At 49.3% G+C, this 24229-nt stretch overlaps 9 protein-coding genes across 9 annotated transcripts; 4 read left to right on the top strand and 5 right to left on the bottom strand.

Moving 5' to 3' along the window:
- Window positions 1-891: 891 nt before the first annotated feature.
- Window positions 892-1402, bottom strand: TGAM01_v204236 (outer membrane protein TOM13; the record flags this gene model as incomplete). The annotated part of the gene is made up of 2 exons (XM_018801859.1): window positions 892-1002; window positions 1136-1402. 2 exons carry the CDS (start codon window positions 1400-1402, stop codon window positions 892-894), a joined length of 378 nt encoding a protein of 125 aa, XP_018665174.1.
- A 517-nt stretch (window positions 1403-1919) lies between these two features.
- Window positions 1920-3231, top strand: TGAM01_v204235 (hypothetical protein; the record flags this gene model as incomplete). Its single annotated transcript, XM_018801858.2, has 3 exons — window positions 1920-1943; window positions 2014-2438; window positions 2493-3231. The coding sequence occupies 3 exons, from the start codon at window positions 1920-1922 to the stop codon at window positions 3229-3231; spliced, it is 1188 nt and encodes a 395-aa protein (XP_018665173.2).
- A 462-nt stretch (window positions 3232-3693) lies between these two features.
- TGAM01_v204234 (hypothetical protein) lies at window positions 3694-4853 on the bottom strand (the record flags this gene model as incomplete). Its single annotated transcript, XM_018801857.1, has 2 exons — window positions 3694-4591; window positions 4684-4853. The coding sequence occupies 2 exons, from the start codon at window positions 4851-4853 to the stop codon at window positions 3694-3696; spliced, it is 1068 nt and encodes a 355-aa protein (XP_018665172.1).
- A 591-nt stretch (window positions 4854-5444) lies between these two features.
- On the top strand, window positions 5445-6278 carry TGAM01_v204233 (Yip1 domain-containing protein; the record flags this gene model as incomplete). Its single annotated transcript, XM_018801856.1, has 2 exons — window positions 5445-6114; window positions 6169-6278. 2 exons carry the CDS (start codon window positions 5445-5447, stop codon window positions 6276-6278), a joined length of 780 nt encoding a protein of 259 aa, XP_018665171.1.
- Window positions 6279-8320: 2042 nt separating this feature from the next.
- On the bottom strand, window positions 8321-9085 carry TGAM01_v204232 (hypothetical protein; the record flags this gene model as incomplete). Its single annotated transcript, XM_018801854.1, has 1 exon — window positions 8321-9085. The coding sequence occupies one exon, from the start codon at window positions 9083-9085 to the stop codon at window positions 8321-8323; it is 765 nt and encodes a 254-aa protein (XP_018665169.1).
- Window positions 9086-9932: 847 nt separating this feature from the next.
- Window positions 9933-11720, bottom strand: TGAM01_v204231 (major facilitator superfamily transporter; the record flags this gene model as incomplete). The annotated part of the gene is made up of 3 exons (XM_018801853.1): window positions 9933-10813; window positions 10891-11021; window positions 11143-11720. 3 exons carry the CDS (start codon window positions 11718-11720, stop codon window positions 9933-9935), a joined length of 1590 nt encoding a protein of 529 aa, XP_018665168.1.
- Window positions 11721-16510: 4790 nt separating this feature from the next.
- TGAM01_v204230 (hypothetical protein) lies at window positions 16511-16927 on the top strand (the record flags this gene model as incomplete). The annotated part of the gene is made up of 1 exon (XM_018801852.1): window positions 16511-16927. One exon carries the CDS (start codon window positions 16511-16513, stop codon window positions 16925-16927), a length of 417 nt encoding a protein of 138 aa, XP_018665167.1.
- A 1386-nt stretch (window positions 16928-18313) lies between these two features.
- TGAM01_v204229 (hypothetical protein) lies at window positions 18314-18737 on the bottom strand (the record flags this gene model as incomplete). The annotated part of the gene is made up of 3 exons (XM_018801851.1): window positions 18314-18355; window positions 18419-18504; window positions 18563-18737. 3 exons carry the CDS (start codon window positions 18735-18737, stop codon window positions 18314-18316), a joined length of 303 nt encoding a protein of 100 aa, XP_018665166.1.
- A 4418-nt stretch (window positions 18738-23155) lies between these two features.
- On the top strand, window positions 23156-24144 carry TGAM01_v204228 (hypothetical protein; the record flags this gene model as incomplete). The annotated part of the gene is made up of 3 exons (XM_018801850.1): window positions 23156-23352; window positions 23452-23581; window positions 23677-24144. 3 exons carry the CDS (start codon window positions 23156-23158, stop codon window positions 24142-24144), a joined length of 795 nt encoding a protein of 264 aa, XP_018665165.1.
- Between the last annotated feature and the right edge of the window lie 85 nt (window positions 24145-24229).

The following is a 24229-nucleotide window of genomic DNA, read 5'->3' as shown; positions in this document are numbered from 1 at the left end:
AGCCTCTGGTGTTGTTGCTGTCGTCGTCGCAGCAGAATCGTCTTTTTTGCTTCCCCCACCCCATCCCCACAGAGACAGCGATCTTGAAGACGAGACCCCTCCGAGCACAATTGGCGCGGCAGCGGCGTATCGAGTGCGGAATGGCGATGAGGCAGTCGTCAATCTGGCGTTTGTGTTTCGCAGTGAGGTGCCAAATTGGCGGCCATGGCTGAGTTGTCGATTGGAAAGATTCTGCTTTTCGGCTATTAGTCGCAAGACCTCTTAAAAAAAAGTAGTATATAAAGAAAATTCGTGCCACTGAATAGGCGCTCTTTTTGTAAAGGCAAGCTATTTTCTTACCGTTAATCGAATTGTTTGTGCTTGCCTCCAAGCTCCCGGTGAAGGGAGGGAGCGCGCAATCCCTCTGCTTGGAAGCATTGCGATTGGATTGTGGTTCGGTATGAATGAAGCGTCTGGATATCAAATTGTTGCGCTTCTGACGGGGGCCTGGTCTGGGTGAATTTTTGGGAGCGGCGGATAAATGTCGGATCTACCCCACGCTGGGTGCTGATCTGCGTGCTCCAAGAAGGTAGAGCATGAGATGGAAAGAGATAATGGCAACACTACTTGGTTTTAATGGAGAAGCTTGATTGTATTAGCGTGGCCATCATAGTCAATGGATGAATTGGCGGTTTTAACGGCATAGTTGACAGTTTTCATGTAAATTGCTGGTTCATTTTGCAGCGATATTACTGCCTGGATAGCTTTATTCCGCTACCCGCTGCTAAGCTGATAGATAATGTAGTCTAAAATGCATTGCACCGCAGTCTTCATAATGCATTTGCACGTGTGTATTTAGACATGATTGATTCATATACAGTATTTCTTATTCATTTTAAAAATGCCCCCCTCTTATTCCAAGCTTGCAATATCCTCTAGTGAAGGTCCGGGTCGCTCTCGTCGCTCTCGGACTTCAATGCCGGGGCCAATGGCATGAGCTCGTCTCCGAGACAGAGGGAAGACCTGAAATGCATCCAGAGAGGTTAGCGAAAACCAATTTCCTCAACAATCTTGTAGATTTTTCGATACAAGACGTGGAAATGAGAGAGTCAAGAGGTGGACTCTTGTGAATCAGAGTCCCCAGCCCATAACTGACCTTTGTGCCGCCCCATCCTAGTCTGAACGCGAATTCATGAGCAAACAGCTCTCCAAATCCCAGCATCATGCCGTTGATAAATGGCAGCACCAAGTTGATGGCCGCGCTCCGTATCAGCGTCCAGGCTGTCGGAGGATTGTACAGAATGACCGGCGAGTTTGATGACGATGGTGACGATACTTCGTTGCCTGGGGAGTACTGCTCGCTGTCCGACCGCATGGTGACGCCAGAGTCGGCCAGATGGGCGCTGAGATCGTCGGTCGACATCGTGATGGCTTGTCCAGATGGAATCTCCTGATGTCCGCTGGTCGAGATTGATGCTGGACAAGGTGCTCGCAAGCTATGATGTACCTCCGTTTACTTGGAGTAAAGCCGATACGGAGCAGCTGCTCGGCATTAGAAGGAAGCTGACATAATGCATCGTCGGGGTCGGTGGATCGCTATTCCGGTGGGGTCAAGCGTCAAGCACCCGCTACTTTTAGGTGCCGCGCCGAAAGTGTGAAGCGTGTGGGACAGCTTGCATGACGAAAGTGAGCCGCTGCCTTGCTTTGGTAATCGCATCAAACGGCTATCAAAGGAACAGATTATCTTTCTACTGCATCGATAGCACGCGTTTGCACGAATAGGACAAGAAAAGGACTTGCAGCTGCGTTTTCAGCTTCATTTCTCTGCTCAATCACGCATCCTGTCTATCTTCAGCACTTATTCACGACCCCTCACATAGCTTCTCACCACCATGGCGGAGGTTCCAGATCGTGATGAGATGGTACGGAATTTCGTCACCATGAGTGGCGCCTCAGAAGAGCTGGTCAGTATAATTATGGCCGTGGATTTGTCACGTTACTTGGAAGCTCGCCAATCCTGACTGATTGATACAGGCCATTCAGTACCTTGAATCAAACGGTTGGGACATGCTGGCCGCTTGCAACTCCTACTTCCACGACGAGGATGAACGAAACGACGAACGACGCAGGCAACAGGCCGAGGAGGGCACGCTTGAACAGTACAGCGGCCCACGAACCTTGGACGGTCGCCCTGCCCCTCAAGAAGACTTCTCCAGTGCGGCGTCTCGGAAATCGAAGCAGCCGAAGAAGAAGGGAATTGCTACGCTGGGATCACTAGGAGGCTCAGCTGCCCACCACGATGACGATGACGAGGACGATGACTTTGATGATGACGACGAAGACGATGGACGGGGCAATCTGTTTGCCGGCGGCGAAAAGTCTGGACTTGCGGTTCAGGATCCCACATCAGAAGGTGGCTCGAGGAAGATAATCAGTGACATATTGGCCAAGGCCAAGGCGTGAGTAACATGGATGCTGTCTGTTGGATATAAGGGTTTTCTAATGCTTTACAGGAACTCACGCCAATCAGATGCCAACCCCGAAGCCGGCCCTTCTCGCCAGACTCATTTCCGCGGTACCGGCGTAACACTTGGAGGAGACGGCGTGGAGAGCCGAAGCATCCCCGATCCTCGCGGTGCTGAGCAGAGACCCACGGGACCTCCAGTGGAACGAGTGCTTCACATCTGGCACGATGGATTCAGCATCGACGATGGCGAGCTTCGCCGTTTCGACGACCCTCAAAACGAGGCGGATCTTCAGCTGATTCGCTCTGGTAGGGCCCCTCTGCATCTGATGAATGTCCAGCACGACCAATCCGTCGATGTCAAGCTCCACCAACACGATAGCCCATACAAACAGCCACCAAAGCAGTATAAACCCTTTTCCAGTGCTGGCCAGCGCCTTGGCAGCCCAGTTCCTGGCGCCACAGCTTCATCCTCGACCCAAACCACTGCTCCCTCTGGAGCTTCCTCGTCGTCTGCTGCGCCCGCGCCAACCATTGACGATTCACAACCCACAATTATGATCAGAATCCAGATGCCCGACGGATCTAGGCTGCCAGCCCGTTTCAACACTACGCATACGGTGGGCGATGTATACGGCTTTGTTCAGGGCGCTTCAGTAGAAACTCGTGATCGAGCCTGGGTCCTGGCTACAACCTTTCCCAACAAGGAGCACACAGATAAGACTCTTGTTTTGGGTGAGATGGCTGAATTCAAAAAGGGTGGAACTGCCGTTGTCAAGTGGGCATAGACGAGAAACGATGGAGATATGGGTTAGGCATTGAACTACAGGGAACAAAGGGATGCATTGCTTTTAAACTAAGTTTGGTAAAACTCACACATAGATGAGTTAGAGACCGGTACAAAAGGTCAAATTTAAGACAGGAAATCACAGTTACGCCGAGTTCTTCCTTGGTCCTCACATACTGAGCTATACCTATTCATAAAGCTAACATGCTTAGCAGCCATTATACAAAGTTATCAACTGTTGGCGTGCAAGTTTATACTACAGACTGTTTTCTAAAGTATGTACAAAAAAACAATCAAAAAAAGGATCAGAGACCAGGATAGATGTAAATTACAAACACTGCTATTACCATTGAGATGATTTACCACGGTATTATTTGTTCCGAAACGCCTCGTTAAACACAGTCTGCTTCATTAAATCATTAGGATTTCCACTTTCCTCCCATCTCTTTATGCTCTCAACTCCTCAAGCTGGTGGAGCTTGCGCAGCGGCAGTGGGCGGGGCTGCTGGGGCATCCAAGAACTTGAAATGCTCAATGGCAATCTGGCAATTCAGCATGGCAGCATTGAATCGCGCCTCGCCAGGGGGCAGCACCACCATGAGGTAGGTGTTTGTGGTGAACTTGAGGATGAAGAGGCTGAAGCGCAGGCCGGCCTTGTGCTCCATGCGGATAAACTGCTCGGCGTTGCGCGGTGTGCCGGTGTAGCGCGATATGCTCTGCTTGAAGTGCTTCATGATGTTGGACATGCGCTCCTGGCGGTCTTCTGTGGGGTTGTTGCGGCCTTCGGGCGAGGTCCACGACGAGACGGCAAGGAAGGACGTGCGCTCGAAGAGGAGCAGCTCTTCGGCCTCGATGGCAACGCCGAGGTTGGCGAGGTTGTGCTCAATGACGGCGAGGTTGGGGACCAGGTCGTGGATGATGGACGCCCAGGCCTTGTACAGGCTCTGGTCCCAGATGGACGTGGCAAAGGGCGTCAGGTCGACGTTGCTAATGTCCATGCCGACGGAATTAACGTACTCGGCCGTCTTCTGGCGCACGAGCCGCACGCGCTCGTCATAGACGGTCTCGCGGGAGTTTGGCACGACGAGATCCATCTTGTGGACGAGGATGTACATCTTTGCGGCGGGGGAGTACTGCAGCAGGGCGGAGAGGATGGAGACGTAGGTGGCCAGGTCGCGGTCGACATCGCGCGACTCGATGTCGAAGACGTAGATGAGCACGCCGACGTTGGAGAAGACGTGGACGCGCTGCTGGGAGAGGTAGTTTTCTATAAAGGCCTCTTGGCCGCCGCAGTCCCAGAGGTTGAGGGTGAGGTTGCCGAGGAACTTGACGTGGGAGAGGTCGATGTCGATGGTGGCGCCTCTGTGGAACGAGTAAGTACGGAGCAAAAAAAAGAGAAAGAGAAAGAAAAGAAAAGAAAAGAAAAGAAAAGAAAGGATAGAAAGGGAACTCACAATCTTCGAGTGTCGCGCGCTATGTAGTTGCTGAAGATGATGCTGCGCATGCTCGACTTGCCGGACCCGGACTTGCCCATGAGGAGGACCTTCTTCTTCTTAGGCTTCTTGACCTCGTTACGGACATCGGAGCCGGCGTCCGGCGGTGGGGGTTCGCCAAATGAAGCCATGACGAGGGCTGGTTGTGAAATGGCAGCGTATAGAATGCGGTGCGTGTGGTGTTGGAGGAAGCAAAGAGGTCCAAGATGGTTGTCACAGAGAGGCTATGGGCGGTACATGCAAGGTACCTGCTAGCAGCGCGGGAGCCGCTTTAGTGTCTGAGTACCTGTACGCAGGCATGAGCACGTGCAATTGCTGGTGTAGCTCTCAGCTGTAATTAGGTGCGACATTGGCATTTCATTCGGCTCTATTGCGCTTCTATAAATGGATGTATCTTTAAATTTGCATCCTCGGATCAGCCCTCTGCAGGCCAAAATGTATACGAGAAAGTGGCTTTGGAAGTACATGCTGTACGTTGAGCGTACTAAAATGGCAGCCAAAAGCTTCAAAGCTGGAGCTCAGTAGTCGTCGTTATCAGCTGCGCTCTTATCGCTGCCTTGCCTTATGTAATCCGCCACCTAAGCATCTGCTGCACCTCTGAAACCACATGTCAAGTCCAAGCTGGCCTGCAACTCCAAATTCAGAACATCGCGTCACTCTCTCCAAAACGTCATCCCCGTCACAATTTCCTACGCACCGCCACCACAGCTCTCCAATCGATCATGGCGCAATACTACAATCAGTACGGCGCCTCTGCATCGCCCTCAGCAACCGAGAACCTCCAATTCTACCACGGCTCCTACCAAGCCGCGCCCTCACAAGCTCCCCCGGCCAGCTACGGCGTCCCTCCTGGCGGCGGCTATCGCGAACAGACTGGCCTGAGGACGGGATGGCTGGCGGCCTTTTCCGCAGAGGGCTACGACAACGAGCCGTCATTACGAGAGGAGCTGGGCGTCGACTTTGCGCACATGCAGGCCAAGACGCTGGCCGTCCTCAACCCGTTTTCTCCTATCGAGCGGCTGGAGCATGTTATGAACGACTCTGATTTGGCTGGGCCTTTGCTATTTGTGATTCTGTTTGGCGCCTTTTTGCTTTGCAGCGGGCAGGTTCACTTTGGCTATGTTTACAGTCTGGCGGTTATGGGCTCGACTACGTTGTATATGATACTCAGCTTGATGACGCCCGACACCCCGCCGGGATATCCTGGGGCCGAGCCCACGGCTAGCACACTTACGTTTACTCAGAATGCGAGTGTGTTGGGGTATAGCTTTTTGCCACTGGTTCTTACGGCGCTGGTTGGTGTGGTCATGCCTCTGGATAGCATGGCGGGATACATCATTACGAGCTTGGCCATTTGCTGGTCGACTTCAAGATCAAGCGCCATCTTCTGTGGTGAGTACGATTGAAAGCTGGACAAAGTGAATAGATATGACTAACTTGTACTAGCCGTTGGCAAAATGAAGGATATGCGCGGACTGGTGGCGTATCCAGTAGCCCTGTTCTACGTTGGATTCGGCATCATCACCATCTTCAACAGCCGAGGAAAGGCGCAATGAGCTGAAGGAAGCGACTATGGGTTAGAGGGATTATTGATATTGAAATCGGATATGGGAAAAGCGCACTACGAAGGGCGAGGGCCTGGCTTCCTCTGAGCTATAGGCACTGGGGGATCATGTCGGCTCGTGGCCCTTGCCACTTGGCAGTTTGGTACAGTGGAAAAGAATTGCTTTATTTGCAGTGAAATTTTTGGCAGTGGAGCAAAATTCTTGCCACGGAGCGGAGAGAAGACGCATAGAGGGTTTATAATGGAAACCTAAAAGTGGTCAAGCTAGCTTTTTGATAGCCAAGCCCCCAGCGACTATCACGTGTATAATAAATAATTATTTACGAAGCGGATGTGCTTGGTGCTGCTATTGGGGTATTGTGAAGGCTGCGATTTCCAAAGCTTGAAAGATTCAAACACTATGGTTAGCTACCGCTTGCGCTCCAGCGCGAGCACTCATTTGCCAATATGAGTACTGTCGGGGGACACTTGCCTGACATCCCCAGAGGAAGGAAGGAAGGAGACTACCGTCGAAGATATATAGCAGCCCTTAGATCCCGTATCATAGATGAAGACAAGCTTTTTGATCCCACCTCGTGCGTTATTACGTTCCATACCGTAGAAACCGCACTTCGAAAGTAGCCCGCAGAATTCCTGAGAGGTGGTCCAAACACTTGTCTACATGACACCGTTTGTGAGATCATCCCTGGAAGGGCGGACCTGGTAGACGTGCTCAAGCAGGTTTTTTTTGGAATACATCACAAAGATGATACCGTTGTAAGTATCCGTACTGTCCATGCAATCGGTGACGACAACGGCGGTGCTATGGGATTGTGATACGTGATGTGTACAGAACTCGTCTTCTGAGCCGACAACCCACATTGACCCCCTCATAGAAATGCGTTAATTGCAATTGTATTTATAACTATTACGTCCGAAAGGGGGCGCGGCCGCAACTACAATGACGCTCGCCGCGAGAGATTTTGGCGAAATGGCGGATACTTTTCCCGCCAACCAAGAGTTGCTCCAGGCCGAGAAGATCAATGGCTTCGCGTATCTTGGCACGGCGGCTGGGGTGATGCCGAGGGAGGGCCGCTGTGGCCCGATGAGGCACTAGAAAGAGACCTGGAAGAAGAGATTGAGGCTCTGATCATCCCGGCTGTGGCAGAACTTCACGACGCCCATATTGCAAAGTCAAACAGCATTAAGGAGGAAATAAAACCGACAAGAGCCATCGTTTAAACAGAGGTAAAGAGATCTAAAGAGAGAGACAGAAAGAGAAAGAGATACAGAGAGAGAGAAACACACAGAGAGAGACATAGGGAAAGAAAGAGCTAGAAAGAGCAAGAAAGAAGAATCTACTTAGTACTTAGATTAATTTTATATAAGTAGAATAAGTTTAAAATGACACAGGAATACTAACAAAAATTCTGAAATAGAAAACAACCTTAACTAGTAGTATATAACAGAAGCTTAGTATAAAGACGCTATACGCACTATAATACTATCCAAAAATATATTAGGGAGCAATGTAATTATCAACATTTAAACCTTAAGTATTTTCTTGTCTTTATTCGGTTCTCTTTCCAAACCGTGCACAAACCGAACTTGATGTTTGTGTTTGTTAGCGACATGCAAGCGAATACCGTACAAGTTACATTACAAGAATAGGATACTGATTTTTTGAGATGTCTAACCTTTCCGAAGATGATCATTCTTATGTAGCCTGCAATGAAACCACCTCCACCTACGTTACGTCCCCTTCCGTGATTGTCCAAGTGAACCAAGCAAGATCAAGTCGTTATTCTCGGTCCCTGATACAGCTTTGCACTTTTTATACAGTCACAATTACTTCCAGATGTAATAGATCAAACTTGTCATTATTCATAATATAAAACCTGAATAGTTAACAGAACGAAGCCTCCTGCTCTTGATAATTCCCAATTGGTATCTTCCATAACTTTAAGCAAAACTCATATCGTTAATCGTACACAGCATTCTGATAAAAATGTAAAAACACCAGTCCACCTTTCACATCGTCCCTCTCGCTATCGCTTAGGGAATGATTTTACGACCGGTAGCATCAACCGTGGTGGCAGATCGACTATCCACACTCGGGTCCAGCTTGTTCAGAATGTCATGTCGATGAGGTCCTGCTGTGGTCGGAGCTGGTCCTCCCACTCCGGGGGGGAAGATGGGCCTGGCGTTTCCTCCAGCTCCCATGCCTCCTCCAGCTCCAACTCCAGCGCCGCCTCTAGCTGCGGCTCCTGAGCCAGCTCCAGTGCCGAGTCCTACTCTTCGGCGGTGGTCTGCGTCAGAGTCGACTCGCGGATCAGCAGCATTGGCCAGGCGAGAGGTGTGAGGGCCATACGTGCCCTCGGGAGCATTTCGAGGCACGGAATTGCCACCCGGGACGACGTTTGTGCCCATGGTGTAGTAGTTGCCGGCGTTGGGCAGCGTCGGATCAACGGCGTTGCCGCCGTAGGGGTTGTTGCTGCCCATGACGCCTCGGCCGTGGACGGGGGCCTGGCCCTGAGCTCCACCAGCCATTCCCATTCCTGCGTTGTGTTGAGCGCCGGTCATGACCTGCATTCCACCCGTGCCGCTATCGACAGTGGGATCCAGCTTGTTGAGGATGTCGTGGCGGTGCGGTCCGGCGGTGAAGGGCGCCGGGCCGGGGAGGTTGGCGTTTGCGGTGTTTGCGGCGTTTGCATGGCCGGGGCCGGAGCCGTAGGTGGGGCCTGGGCCTGCAGCGCCGGAGGCTGCGAGGTGTTGATGCTCAGCGGCGAGCGCCTGGTTCTTTTTGCTGGAAAGAGGCATTGTGGTGTTGTGGTTATGTTTGTTTGTTTTTGTTTGTTTTAATTGTTTTAATTGTTGTAAACAGTGTGTGTTGTTGTTTGAGTATCTGTATTAAAACGTTATCCTAGCCTTGCACAACGGTCTTTATATAACCATTCGGGCGCATCCTGTGGCAATTCAATGACATGCATCCATGATGTCGACATGACGGCCCATGGCTCACGATAGTATCCACCAAGCCTGACAATATCCAAGAAATGGGATTCCTATCTTGGCCTCTGTGTGTTGAATCGAACGAACTGCGTATTCTCAAAATCTGGGGGTTCCTGATGTGGCGAAGTCGCGACGATCATGACGTCTCCACTAGCTGGGCTATGATGGCAGAGCCACAAGAGCCACAAGAGCCACTTGCTTGCGGGTGATGGCACCAGACGCGGATTACTGGTAGCGGCACGCTACATGCAGATCATTTCTACACTGTGGCTCTTAGACTTTACGGGTACCTATCGACATTGAGTGATGCCGAATTATCGTCGCGTTCTTGGCTCATTTGGGATGATGAGGGTGTTTTACCTCCCAACGACGTCACCATGACTGGACTTGTATGGTAAAAGACATTTGGCCAATCACGGTTAGATGGCGTTTAATGATGGAATGACTAAGCTTTCTTGATTGAACAAAACTGAATTGCTGTAGAAACTGTCTTTCTCGCTTATTTTTCCAATTGAATACAATATGAACTTGCAGGCCCGCTTCTCCCAAATGTAGAGTCCTTCAAACGACCAGGGTATATCACTAAACGTCCGTACTCGCATGCTCAGAAAGGAATCATCACGCGGAAACTCAAAAGCCAAAACAGGGAAAAGGCCTATTCCTCGCCCGTCTCCCTCTGTGTCGGGGCCTGGCTTTTCTTTTCAGCCGCCTCGACGTTTTGGGTCTCGCCCTTTTCCTCATCCGCCAGCTTCACGCCCGTCTCTCCGTTCGAGTCGTCCCTCTCGACGCCAGCAACAACGCCTTCAAAGCTACGGCCTCGTCGCTCGGGGCCAACCATGACGGTCACAAAGATGCCCGTGGCGATGATGGCCGTGGCGATGCCCATGACGGGGCCGTACGCCTCGGCCTTTTCGCCGCCTCTGATGGTGATGAAGGTGTGCTCAGAGATGGCGTTGACGAGCTGGGCTGAGGGAGACGAAATCATGTTGCCCAGCTGGTAGGTGACGCCAGGGAAGGACGACCGGAAAGCAGGAGGAGACAGCTCGTTGAGGTGGATGGGGATCACGCCCCAAGCGCCCTGGACGAAGAACTGCATGAAGAAGGCCGTGGCACACAGCGCCGCCTCGCTCTCGGGCAGAATCCAGGCGGGGATGAGGAGCGCGGACATGAGCGCGGCGACCATCATGGCGCGGCGGCGGCCAAAGAACTGGCTGAGGTAGCTGATGATGGTGCCGCCGACGGAGGCGCCAACCTTCATGATGATGGAGGCGCGCGACGCGCCGGCGTTGTCCAGCTTCTTCTGCTCCAGCATAAACGTCGTGAACGAGTCCTGCGACGTGTGCGAGTAGTAGTTGAACCACGTCATGAGGATGACGCAGTACACGAACATCTTCCACTCCTGGACGAGCATCGTCCGCGTTTCGCGCCAGAAGGCCCCTGGAGACGATGCCTTCTTGCCGGCCTTTTTGGCGTCCAGAAACTGCTGCGATTCCGGGAAGCAGATGCGGAGCAGACCGACGCCAATGGATAGTCCCGCTGAAGCCACAGAATGTTAGCCCGATTCAGAGACATGGACAAAGAAAACTCAAAAAGCTGGGGTAAACCAAACGAACCTCCGATCCAAAAGACGGTTTTCCAGGACTCGACGGCGCCTCCAACGCCGAGATTGGCGGACGCAGCCAAGACGTAGCCGACCGAGTAGCCCTGTTGGAGGATGCCCGACATCAAGCCACGCGCGTTGGATCTGAAAGCCAAGAGATGTTAGTTTCCTAAAAGCGTAAAAGACAAAAAGCCACGTAGATGTCGACTCGATCAGGCAAAACTTGAAAAGGGTCTGTACGGCAGAATGAGGCATAGCTACTTACGGGCATTGCTCTAGTGCCATGGCTATGGCGTTACCGTACACTCCTCCCATGAACAGGCCAAACATGCTTCGCACCGCCAGAAACTCCGTGAATGTCCTGCAGTAGATTGTAGCAATCTGGAGACCTCCCAGCACCAGCATGTTGAAGACCATGGGCCATTTCCGGCCCCATTTGTCTCCAGCCAGGCCGAAGAGGGCGGCACCAGCGGAGCGAAGCAGCAGCGTCAGAGTAATGGCCGTTGTAATGTCCGTTTTGGACCGGCCAAAGTATTTGGACAGCTTGACTGTCTGGATGGAGAGCGCGTGGAAGTCAAAAGCGTCGGCCGTCCACGCGAGCCAGCCGACGATGAAGAAGATCCAGTCCCTGAGCGAGAGCTGGGCCAGCAGCGAGATGGGGTTCTGGATGGGATCTGGCTCGTGCCACTCGCATCGCGTCTCCCCGTAGGCGTTGGTGAGGACCACCCGCTGCTTCCAGACGAAAAGGTCACGCCATGACTGTTTGGCCGTGGCGATGACGCCTTTGGCCAGGTCGTCGGCGGGTTCGTGCTGTGTTGAGGGGGTGCTGGCGCTGTCTGACATTGTTACCAGTGTGTTGTCTTGTATTGGACTGGTTTGGTAATCAGAGAGCAAAGATGGACAAGAACACAAAGATGGGAAAGTGTGAAATGAGGATGAGTTTGGGTGATGGTTTTTTGTTTTGAAATCTGCGTCAGAGAAGGGGTTATTTATATGTGTAAAGAAGAGCGACAAGTGGGCACGTTGGCTTGATAGGAGAAAAGTCGGAATGAAGCCCGGCCGAAAGCGATGAGAGTTTTGAGAGTTTTATGTATAAGCTTTTCGGGCCAACAATACGATACGGAGAAGAAGAATGTCTAATTCACCACACTAGCATAGGAGCTAGACATTAAAGCGTATTGCTACAGCAGGATCGTCAGGGTGAAGGCTTTAATGTTTCCCCATATTTGAGCGGGCGTATAGTCACATGGTCTCTGAACCAACTGTTGAAGCTCAATGCGGAGAGAAATAGACATTCAAGCTTTCGGGGCTTCTTTTCCTTTGGCTGAACTGTGGCTGGCCTCGACGAGTCTGGACTTGTATAAACTTTTTCCTTTACGCCTTGTCTACTCTCCAGGCTACAGCTAATTTCTTTTGCCCGAATGCAAAGGCTCGACAGCTCGCTTAAGAGGTTTAAAAAGCGATATTTCAGCGCATCTAGACCTGGGGAAAATGGAAAGGCAATCTGGAGGCGCCGGTTGAGGAATGCGGGGATGATGTGGAGAGAGATATCTAGGATCGAATGGAGAGAGAGGGGGAAATACGGAAACTATACTTTTTCGAATCCTGGAATCTTGGCAACTAGACCATTATAAGGCCGTGAGAGTTTGGGGAATAGAGACGGTTCGTCGCGTTGAGTGGACGGACTGGGATATGGAGAGATGGAGGGCGCATGGACGTGACTTGCTGTGGGGGAGGGGACGATACAAGCCCGAGACAGTGAGCTGTTGTGTTTGAGAAAGCACCGTTGGACGACAAACTGAGTGGTTATGAGCTTCCGAATCGCCCCGAGAAGGTGCAGAAGACTAGACTTAATGATGCCAGTGACTACTGCCAGGGGATTGGAAAATCCAAAGTGATTGTTGCTTATTCTAGCTTTGAATTACTTTCGCATGAGGTGTATCCATACACATAGAGCGTTGTATTACTTCTAGTACCCGTTGGCTTCTACGTACAGAGCCAAGTTGTTGTATCTCCAACTTCCATGTCTCCTCTTAGATACCTTCCGGCTACTCACCGAGCGTTCATTCACTACAGCTGATTTCTTCCCTCAGTATTAAGCTCAAGTGCTCCTTCTACTATTTGATGGGTTGCATGCGGGGAATGCAACCCCAAGTCTTTTGATTAACTACACACTAAATGGCTTTCTCCATATGATCCCATATTAGTGCTTGGAGAAATTCTTCCTACTTCTCATGTCACTGTCAGTGCACCCTCATTGACTAGTGACTGGTGTCCAGAAGCGTTACTTCTTGAGCTAGACATGTTGTGTGGGAGGACTAGGTTGGAATAGGATGGTGAATAAGGCAGCTTTGATTCACACAATGCAGTGGCGTTGAACGTGGTGCGTACCAAGAGACTTGGCATTGCTTGGCTGTTATTTGCGACACTATTGTGGCGATTAAGGTGGCAGAACTACCAAAAGATTCGGACTGGCTTGGAACTTCTGATGGGCGTTTCTAGTGGTAAGCGTTTTCCGGACGAGAGAAAGGGAGGAGGAGATAGGGATAGGGCCAGAGCTACTTTTGATCATATTTCTCTTGCTTACTGGTAGATTGAAGCAAAAACAAGAAGAGTGTTGCTTCGCATCTTTAGTCGCTTGGCATTATGACTAGCATGGCTGATACGGTACCATGGTAAGCCCATCTCGATGGGAGGCGTAACTCACCATTGGTATAAACGGTTGTTTCAGCTTTTCAATTGATAAGTATTGTAAAGGGAACAATTTAAAAAACTGAAAAATTGAAACTTTCATCTAAACAGAAATAGCTCATCAGCGATTGGAGAAAAGACGTTGTCTCTCTTTAAATGCAAGGGGGGCGCTATCCCTGCCTCGTTGCAGAGCTTCAAAGGGCAGTTTCGTACCACCTCTCCCCAGCCATCGATTGCATTTATGTACATTTATTTATGCCTTTTACCTTTACTCTCCTTTCCTGTCTTCTTCTTTTTTCCCCTTTAAATGAAGTGTACGGAACTTGGAAAATCGTTTACCCCAGATTAGAATACTGAGGCTTCCGCTAACGCCAACCTTGATTACAAGCTTAAATCCAACGGTTTTGTGGGGGTACTCCAATTTTCCACAAATGGCAATAATGATATCAATTAGTTTGAACAGTAACCCCTCCTGTTGGAGCTTTGTTCTCTTCGCTTGGCACGAGAATATTCCGGCCGGCAAATGGGATCTTCTTAGCCTCCTCACTAAACATGTTGGTTAAGCCTGGCCTAGATAACTCCACCGAAACGTGTCGTGTGGCCTTGATGCAGGCACGGGATGAACTCAGTGTTATGGCAAGCTGACCAACCCACCCTGTAACCTAACCTTGAGTAATGGTCAGGTTTCCTTCTCAACCGGAGCATATCCGAGCACACAGCAAGGTTCCACTGAAGCACATTCTATCAACATGGCTGAAAAGATTCGCCATTAGCGCGTACGTTTTCCGGGTAGATTAGGTAGAGATAACGGTAGTGGATAAAAAGTCATATGTGCAGGATTTTAAAGGCGGAGCAATGTATGAGCAGTATAACTTTTATACCTAGTTGACTAGCCCAGAAGTTCTTAGTCGACGTTTGGTTCGAAGGAACTGAAAACTGTATCCAGATTTCGTACAAGTGCCTGTGTTTGATGGCTACAACATCTTGCGGCACTATTTTGCTATGGTCTTATCGTGAAAGGCTGGGCAGTAAACCGATTTTATTTTTCTACATAAAAGTCAAGAAAGCCAAAGAGAGGCTTGAGCTTAATAGGTCCAGGTCTAACGACTCACCTTAGAGTCAAATCGATAGCCAAACTTAGATAGTATGGGGCTACACACTAAGATCGGCACGAGCAAAGCGAGCGACTTCAATAGCGCGCCCACGAGCCAAGTTCACATCAACCGGCAAGGCCGCGATGCATCACGCCATTTCCAATCTCCTATTGTAGCTGAGGATCTGCTGTGGCTTACATAGAAATTCAAACTAGCGGATTTCAACACTTTGGCATCGAACTAAGCTAGCCAATGTCAGTCCTGTTAAGGAGGATGTTGGTATGGGGGGTATCTAATGGCTTCTATTGGTACAACTGGAGAAAAGTTAGACCCTTTGGGACTCCTGTTTCACTCAGGAGGAGAGGGGTGGGGGGACTCTTGAGCCGACTGGCAGATATAAAATCACTGGCTTACATCTCATTCGAGACCAGTTGATATTGGTTCCATGGTGACTATCGAGGAAGATTATTTGAGCCATATAGATGAACCCATTTATTGGTCTTCAATTTTTTTTTCTTCTGATCCACTGTGGCATGTTTGCAGTATATGTATGATGTAATACTCTGCGAAACACTATGTAGATATTACCAAATGGAATGGCGAGGAAGGAGAAGTATCCTGTTAACGTCAAAGCCTAAGTGAAGAAAATGCCGAGCATCATTGATACCAAATCAGTCAAGAAGTCTCCGACCTTTAAGTAATTTATCTGTTCTCGCGCAGCATGCGACATGAGGATGTGACTAGAGATGGGTATAGGCCTGCTGGCACGCCAGTACCGGAATCATAAAACACCTGTTGAGATTGAAAGTGTTAGTATTAGTAGAAGTAGAAAGTAGAAATATGATGACATCGCCAAGGCCCAAGTGGAGACAGAGCATGAGCTGCTTGCTGCCAAATCAGCTGAGGAAAGTGTCGATTGCCAGGAAATCTGCTCTTCAGGGGCAACAAGCGACATGAAGCAGAGACCTGAGCTCGGTAATAACAGTGGGCACGCAGCTACCAGTATCATGAATCGCCTCTTGAACGGACATGACGAAAGCACGCATCAGTTGGAGCATCTGGGCAATGTTTCCACTTTTAGTAACCAGCTGTGAGTCTTCGCTTCTTAACTAGTCAATCTACGCGAATTTGCCTTAGATTATCTCGAACAGGTTTTTTAATAACTGAGTATGTGGCACGACTGTAGACGGCAGAGACTATATTTTGTGTTCGGCATAGTGCGTACCTACATATGTTGTATGCCTACTACGAAAGGGCCGATTTTAAATAGTATATAAACCCTCTCATTGGATATCCATCATCACCGCGGTCGGCATAATTTGCTAAGCGCTATTTGAGTTCAAGAATGTTAGATGGAACTGATTTTGCTGAACACTCTTGGCAAAGGAATACCAACACACTTCAGAAATTTATAAACCAATGGAATTTCCTAAACAAGAAGTTAGCTGCCAAGAGCTTAAACTAATACCTATGCGTAGTGCTTACTATGTCGATCATGCTTAAACTAACTATGAACCCAGTACACCGATAGTTTCAATGCATATACTCTTTGTTACTTCAACTCTACGATGATCATTTTCATTTTGGTTGTTGTTTAGATATGTAGCTGTGTATTACTTGATAGGACATTACAACATCTAGGACAGGAATTATCTGTTTTGGTATAATACCACGATGCGACAAAATACGAGCATCATCGGCATCCGGAGCCAACACACAAATATCTATAAAGACTTTCATCAAGCCCTTTTATTTTTATTGCTTTATTATTCTATCCACCGACACTGAGATCTTTTCTTGCCAACACACTCAAATCACGATACAGTTTTGGACTCAATTACTCTTACGATGCTTCTCAAGTCCCTGCCACTTCTCCTCCTGAGTGCTACAGGCACTCAAGCACTATGGCTTGCATATGCTCAAGAATCCTATTGGACTGCTACTCCCGGCGGAGGCCAATATGAATCTCCTTTTTGCCAAGTCGGTAGAGGAGAAAACGCCCAAGATGCTATGAGCAATGCCCAGAAAACAGCTGGCGGCGCAGTCGCTTTCGCGGATATTGTAAAGTGCTCCGAAATGCCTTATAAACATACTTCTCAGTTAGGAGGCTTCTGGAATGACTACGGGACAATCAACTATATTGATGATAACTGGCACTGGTATTGCAACGCTGGCAACAGTATTACATCTGGCTCTTGTGATGCCGGTGGTGGTGCCCCTAGAAAGAGATCTGTTGAGAGCAACGCGGTAGAGTTCTCGGCTTAATTATCCAAGGTCAGTCCATTGCCACTTGTTAATTTCCTAATCATGCTAACCTTTTAATAGATATGAGACTCTCACTACAATACTTATTTTCAGCTTACAGGGCAAGATATGGCAAAATCCCCTGTAAGATATGGCAAAATAAGTTCCTATTTATATTGGGGGAGAACATCTTGCGGCTCATTTCAGTTACTCATAAGCCCAACAAACCCTCCAGTGTACATAAACTTAAGTTCACTTCAGCGCAGTCCTTAATCAACAACTAGCTTTCAAAATACACTTTAGTTTTAGCCCACCCCAGAATTTGTACTGTCGAATAAGGCTCATTTCCGCGTTCTTCACTAAATGTTTGTTTCCGCTTTTACCGTTATCTCTGACTTGGCAAGATGGAGCCTATTAGCTATGCAAGATGATGGAATATGTAGCAAATACAGTCCTTGGTACCGATTTCTTGGGCTGCAATAGAGGTGGAATGAAATATGTAGCGTGCAGAAATGGTGAACCGAACAAAAAAATGTCCAAAGCTATCCTTTGGAAACGTTATTTGTAATTCAAGCAAATTTTCAACCCGAAGCATGTCCAAGTACGTAATAAGATTCTACTGAAGCACACGCAGTTAATAGGACTCTCAAGATGCACTATTATGTGCACATGAGTTCCGGGTAGGCCTGGTGGACATCATGGTTGGTAATACAGAATCGAATATCCAAGATCATGAAGACGGGTGCAGTTTTTTCGGCATTTTCCTTATACAGATTGAGTGATCTGCAAGTTGATAGCTTCAGTTTGGCTCGAATGGGGTATGAGAGTGTATAGAAGAAGCTCCATGCAAGTGGTGCACAGACATGATTGCAAATTCATGTAGCACTGTTTTACAACCTAGATACCGATTAGCTTAGTATCAAATAGCTTTCTAGGAAGGCCTTTTCGATTCAGGTCGAAGGATAATGTAGCTAGGGGCCCAGATAGACAGTTATTTCAATTTCAATCGTTTGGGGCAACCCACTAAAATCGGTGCGGGTAGGGTGGCTTCGATAGCGCGCCTACGAGCCAAATTTACATCGACTTCACCTGTCAGGGTAGACTCTGTAGATGACAATCCTAAGGCCCTTACGCTTTAGACACTGGTAAACTTCCAAGAAATTGAACATTGTCTTAAAGCATTTGCACGAGAGGCAAGGGTGTATTGGTTGGATAAGAATATATTGACTAAACACATACTACCAACCGGTTTTAAGGATACATCCGGGTCCAGTCCATCCCCTTGTCCATGGAAAATCAAATTGCCCTCCTAACAATCCATCGCCAACGCGTTGTACGCAAGCTTTTTCAAGTTACAGTCCAGTCACGGGAGCGGCCTGATGAAGACGGTGGACCAGCGAGAGTAATTTACTGGGGAAGAGCATCCTGGCACAAAACACCGAGACCGGCCTGGTAATAGAATTAGCATCACTCTGCCATACTCTGCCATATAACATGTGGGAGTCAACTTACAATGCCAAGGGTGCAGCACTTGGCCTGGAGACCGGCCGCGGCGCAGATGTTCTTCAATGGGTTGAGGACAGAGGAACTCTGTCGAGCTGTATTACAGTTAATATGATATTGCTGCTTCATTCAGTAACACACGCCAAGACTTACGAGTCTCGCAGTCCAGGTAGAGAAGGTCGAGGATGCCAGCACCGCAGCACTGGGGGATGTTGTTGGTAACACCGGCAGAGCAAGGGCCGTTGATACCATCACGCTCGACGACCTCAGTAGCAGGCGCGGCAACGGCCAGAGAGGCGAAGAGAGCGAAGAAGGTGGTGAATTGCATCTTGAAAGACTTTGTGTGAAGTACTGTAATCTTGAGGTTCTTGAAGCTTGCGATGGCGATGATGGGAGAGAGAAAATCTAACCTGAAGGTGGGCACAGGGCCTCTATTTATGCTTCGGAAGGTCGGCTCAGCGTCGCGCGTTTCCCACGAGCGTTTGTTTTGTTTGGTAGAAACATCACATTGTCACCGCCTCGACTCACAGCATGTCGGGCGTTTTTCGTGGCTGTCCGGACCCCACCGTCTCCCGCTTCTTTGGATATTGATGTGAGACCTCCTTGCCTCCTTTGACAGATTTTTTCGGCCAGTTATTTTGTGACACTCGGACCAAAAACTATCCAGTAGGAGAAAAACCGTTGAGTCAACCACGCCGTTGGAGCGGACCGGCCTGAATTTTCCTAAGGCTGGATACCTAAAGGCCGGATATTGCTCCTATTGCCAAGAAGCTGAAAGACATTAAACGCTCGTAGGATACAGAGATGTACGTGGCTGTAATTGGGATAGGAAGCCTACTACGCGTGAAGCGCATATGAGACATTGGCCTCCCTTACATCGCTATGGGGATATTCGTTGGCTAATAACTGCCAACGTGTTTCCAGCCACAGGCAATATTGTGACGGGGTGTCTTGGCGGAGGATGGAAAGGAAGAGATCGGAAAGGGGGCGGAAAAGAACTTGTAATTTCATCGTAATATGCAGCTTGATAGAGTATTGCGATCCGTATAAAATGAGGCATCTACAATTGAAATGGCCAACGAAACTGATTAACTGAGTGGTTTACTACAAATGATGGGTTATGTAGGAAGGAATGGATATGACTTAACGCACATATCTACAAGTTCATGGCTTCAGCCAGCGTAGGAGACATGATGGCGAAGCGACTGGCCTAGGAATGGCAAATAAGTGAGTAGTACTTATTGGGCCACCCCACAGCCAAAAAAACCTGTGTCGATCTTGAGAGTTAGGAAACGCATGAGACCTTGCTGTCTCAGGCTCATCCGTCAGCTTGGGTCGAGCATGATCTCGGAGAACACAAGCCTGTATTTTGCAAAACGTGGCAATATAGGGGCAGAAGCGGCACCTTTATTTGTTCGTCTGCTCGAAGTATTGCCGTAAGTAAGCTCTAAATGTGTTGTAGAACAACAAGCGTGAGCTCCCAACAGTCGTACACCAAAGTCTCTCAGCAGAAAGGTATGCAAATGTTGTTTGCAAATCTTAAAAAGTCAATTACGCCATTCGAATGAATCGTTTCCGGAAAAGGGATTCCTGGTTCCAATATTAGGCCTCCTTGCATGTAAGATTGTATTTGATAATAAAATGGAATTCGAACAGGGTTAATTGTTTATCGCCGACAGCGTACAGAGGTCTCACACATGCGTTCGGTGAGAACTGCAGGGCTCAGGTCGTTTTTAAGGGAGAGATGTAAGCATGATGTACAGACAGGGGATAGAAAGAGAGAAGAAAGAGAAGTCACGCTCAACTGACGGCTTCGCTAGGATGAAAGAGTTTACTCACACGTGCGGCTGAACCTTGGCGGGACGAAGCGATGACGGTAAAGACACCACGCGCAGCTTATTGCTGCTGCTGTTGCTGACTTGTTCATCTTCCCGGAGGCAGTTCAGCTCGCATGCTCGCATTTTTCATCAGGCATCGTCGATCCTTGCCGACGAAGAATGGCCCCAGAGAGCAGTTGAAATGCTGACCCCATGTTTTCCGAATGAATCACATACCACTATACTACTAGCCCGTCGGTCCTTTTTTCGGTAGGGAGAATCATGATGTGGACGAAGCATGATTAACACTCAACACAGAAAAAACCTTCACAGCGGTTGAGATGTGACGGACAATAGTATACTGGCATCCGTCTACTAAGTGGTGTGTCTGAATAGATAGAATTCGCCGCAGTATGTACTATTCTGCGCATCCTTGTTAGCTTCATGGCTCGATGCCATATCCTTGCAGTCATCACAACAAACTTGGAAGAAACTCAGCTTACTCGTAATTAAACGATCTCACTTTGCAAAGTTCAGCTAGGTTATTGCATTAATCAATTACTCAGCCATGAGTACTCGTGTGCATGCTCGTTATAATCATTCGCAATAGACTCCGGCTCCTGGACGGCCCCATCTGCTGAAAATACACGTTACTTCTAATATCCACACATGGTCAATGGCGAACACTATTTCTATACTTTGGCATAAAATGCATAAAAAGTCTTGGAATCATTTGAGCGAGAACGAGAGAAGGCTTGCATTAAAAAGATGTATATACGGCTGAGATTAGTTACTTCAGATTGGCAGATACGGATATACCTTTTCTCTCCATTGAGCGGGCTGAATACCTGTTACATACCCCTGAAAAAGTTTCAACCAGGACTCCACATCTTTCTAGCTACAACAGACTATGGGTAAGTTACGCACCCTAGAGATGAACAATGTAATTGACAATCAAGGCTGTATTCCGTGTTTCGGAGAATAGTAGGTGCAACGTAACGCGGCATGTGATGCTAGAGAATGTGCAAGAGAATGTGCAGTTGGTAACACAACCTGTATCGTTCAGATCTTCAGATCTAGTAATACTAACCGTAGCTCCCCTGCCATATGCGTAGCAGAAGAGATCGAAAAAGGGTGTGATAATCACCCGAAGCTGCAAAGCCCGAGTACATACTAGTAGTACTAGGACTATAATTTAAGCTGGTATACCTATTTGGTATGGGTGTGTGGTATAAGTGCAATGCAATATCAGTTTCACAAACGCACATAGCCCATCTCAATACTGGTTGAGACAGTTTGCAATACATATCTACATCACATTAGTATGATTAAAGACATTTTGGTGGCTCATACAGTATAAATCGAAGTTTACTCGTGCCATCGCTTTCGTTGATGCTCCAGGACCACGGAATCGGAATATGCATCCACTTCAACTGAATCACCGTCGATACCGAAAATTAGTGTTTGCGTACGCAGCCACTTGATAAACGATGCCACCACCAACCAAATTTAGTCGACACAGGATTTCAGGCTGTATCTCATCTGATGTGTCGTCCCTCCGCAAGCCATTCCATTGGTGGCGAAGAATTGGCTCAACGACAGCTAAATATGCATGTTGAGTCACTGCGCAGCCTAAGTCCTACCCCGAAATAGACAAACACTCTCAATATCCGGATTTTTGTGGCCAAGGCTGGCCCGTTCTCCACAAAGAAGGAAGCAACAGGGGCTCCGTGTTTCTTCATTCTCGATTTTGGACCAAAGGATCGATGACGGGGGGCATGAAGGATGCAGGTTAATTAAAACCACGTGTGGCGTATGTGCCCCTCGTAAAGCTCAGGCTCTTATAAATGATGAACACCACAATGTACGAAATCGCGCATGCAGTCAGACTCGTTTTGAGAGCCTTGCATCATTAGGACGCCTCTTGAGGGTTGGTTGATTAGCAAGGCTGTGACACTTTGGTATTGATACATCAATTACTGGATTCGGACCCTGAACAAGCTGAGAGGATCCTATCGGTTAATGCATGGCCCAGCTCAGCTGCAGCTGCGCTAAGAATCATCCTTTTCTGCAGCTGATCCAATGAGGAAGCTTCGGGAATTTGAACTAGGTAAAGGGCATTCGCTCGGCGAACAGCAGTATGCTGGGAGCCTCATATGGTCCAAAGCATATGCATGTGATGGACCCTGCAGCGCGCAAAGGCGATATGGAGGCATGGGTTACTTTTTCTCCAAACCAGCATCATCGTCGGCGATATCGCGAACTGCTAGGTGGCTCCGCAGGGGTGAGAGTTCTTGCACGCTGTGGAGTAGCGCTTGTCATTTCAACAGCAGTTTTTAACTTCAAGTGCTGTTGAGAGAATTACCCAAAATAGTCCTTGTACATAGCAGAGTCCGCCTGCGATGCGAGCCGCAAGCTTGGCATTTGCCGATCCCCGAGAGTCTTAATCCGCAGGATGCCCTTGACTCCGAGCGTCGAGGTTGCTTCATTTTGCGGCGGCATCGTTACAAGTGCCATGCTATCGGGCCGCCAGCTCTCATGCGAGAATCTCGAGGCCGCAGCCAAGCTCCTCGGATGTCTTTCTTTAATGCCGATTCTCAGGCAGTCTCGCGGCCGACGCTACTCGCGAAGCAGAAACATCCACGACATCCACGCTGGAAATGGGTGTAGAGCTCGGCTGGAAAAGCAGGCGAGCAGCTAATAATACTGGGCAGTGCGCAACAAACCGGCTGATGTTGAAATCGAACTGGATTGGATACCGGACTGGATCACGTTGAATCAAGATTGATATCAAGGAGGACGGAGTAACTACTGGCCCGGCCTCTTGGGCTGGTACTGGCCTAGTTAAAAGCTCAGCATTTGAGTTGGCAGGCACGACCGCTGTAGGTGCTGTAACCAAACATCACGGCCGAGATCGAGTCTAGAAGCAATGAATCTTGTTCTCCCCAACCATCACCACCCATTAGGCAACAAACTCTTTGGCCACCATCCATGCTGCCGACATCATCAGACATCAAACCCCGCCACTGCAGCAGGGTCCTCGGGATTAGAGCATTCCGGAGCTGCAGCTCTTCGCCGCTGCATTACCGACAACCAGGCTGTACTGTACGAGTACCGAGCAATACTGTAAATGCATTGGTAATGCGGTAACCGTCTCCCCCAGCCAACTGGCCATGATCAAACGACACGAGTGACACCGCAGCTAACTTAGACGCCACTCACCAGTGCCTGCGACGTGTCTGAGGCCCGCCCCTTTGGCCGCCAAGCCGATGAAGAGCCCGATGGCGATTCCCAACGAGTCAACGGCGCTGCTGGTCCGCGGCCTTTCCCTGACGAGGCCGGCGACGCAGCTCGCGTATGCACAAATGTCCCAGTCCGGAGTAGATATGGAGTGCATGTGGAAGACTGACAGGTCGATTGAGCCATGAGTCGCACGCACTGCTACAGTAGTGCTGCCACGTTGATGCTCTGTCGCTGGCCTGTCCGGGGAACGTCCAGATCAGCGCCGTCGCGACCGCCTGGAGGGCGATGGCAAGCCCTGGTCTGATGGTATCAGATTTCGCTACCGCAAATCTCTCGCGTGGCGGACGCACCAGACATGCTAATTTCTCACCGCCTGTCACTCGAGTTGAGTGGAATGCCCGGGCCCCTGGCCGCGGCCCTGGTCCAGCAACCCTGCCGTCCGGCTCTGGTTCGTTCGTCCCAACTTGGCTGGGGGCCTCATGCAGAAGTGCGCGCCATGGCACCCCGCCCGCTTTCTTCGCAGCCTCTTCCAGCTCGCCTGTCCAATCAGCTGTTGTTGTCTCAACCGACTTGTCGGGACCCCTCCATCTCAGGTCCCCCCTCCATCCCATCCAGGTTGCAACGCCGTCGATAGTCAAACCTGCAGTTGGGAAACGGAAACCTTGGGACGACTAGCCCGGGACGCCGGCAGCACTGGGTGATGCAACAATATCGGCCGTGAAGATACTAGCAGTCAGCCCATCGTGCTTTGGATTCATTC

This window comes from Trichoderma gamsii, assembly GCF_001481775.2.
Source record: "Trichoderma gamsii strain T6085 chromosome Unknown Scaffold_12.2, whole genome shotgun sequence".
Taxonomy (NCBI): domain Eukaryota; kingdom Fungi; phylum Ascomycota; class Sordariomycetes; order Hypocreales; family Hypocreaceae; genus Trichoderma; species Trichoderma gamsii.
This window is presented reverse-complemented; position numbering and strand designations above follow the sequence as displayed.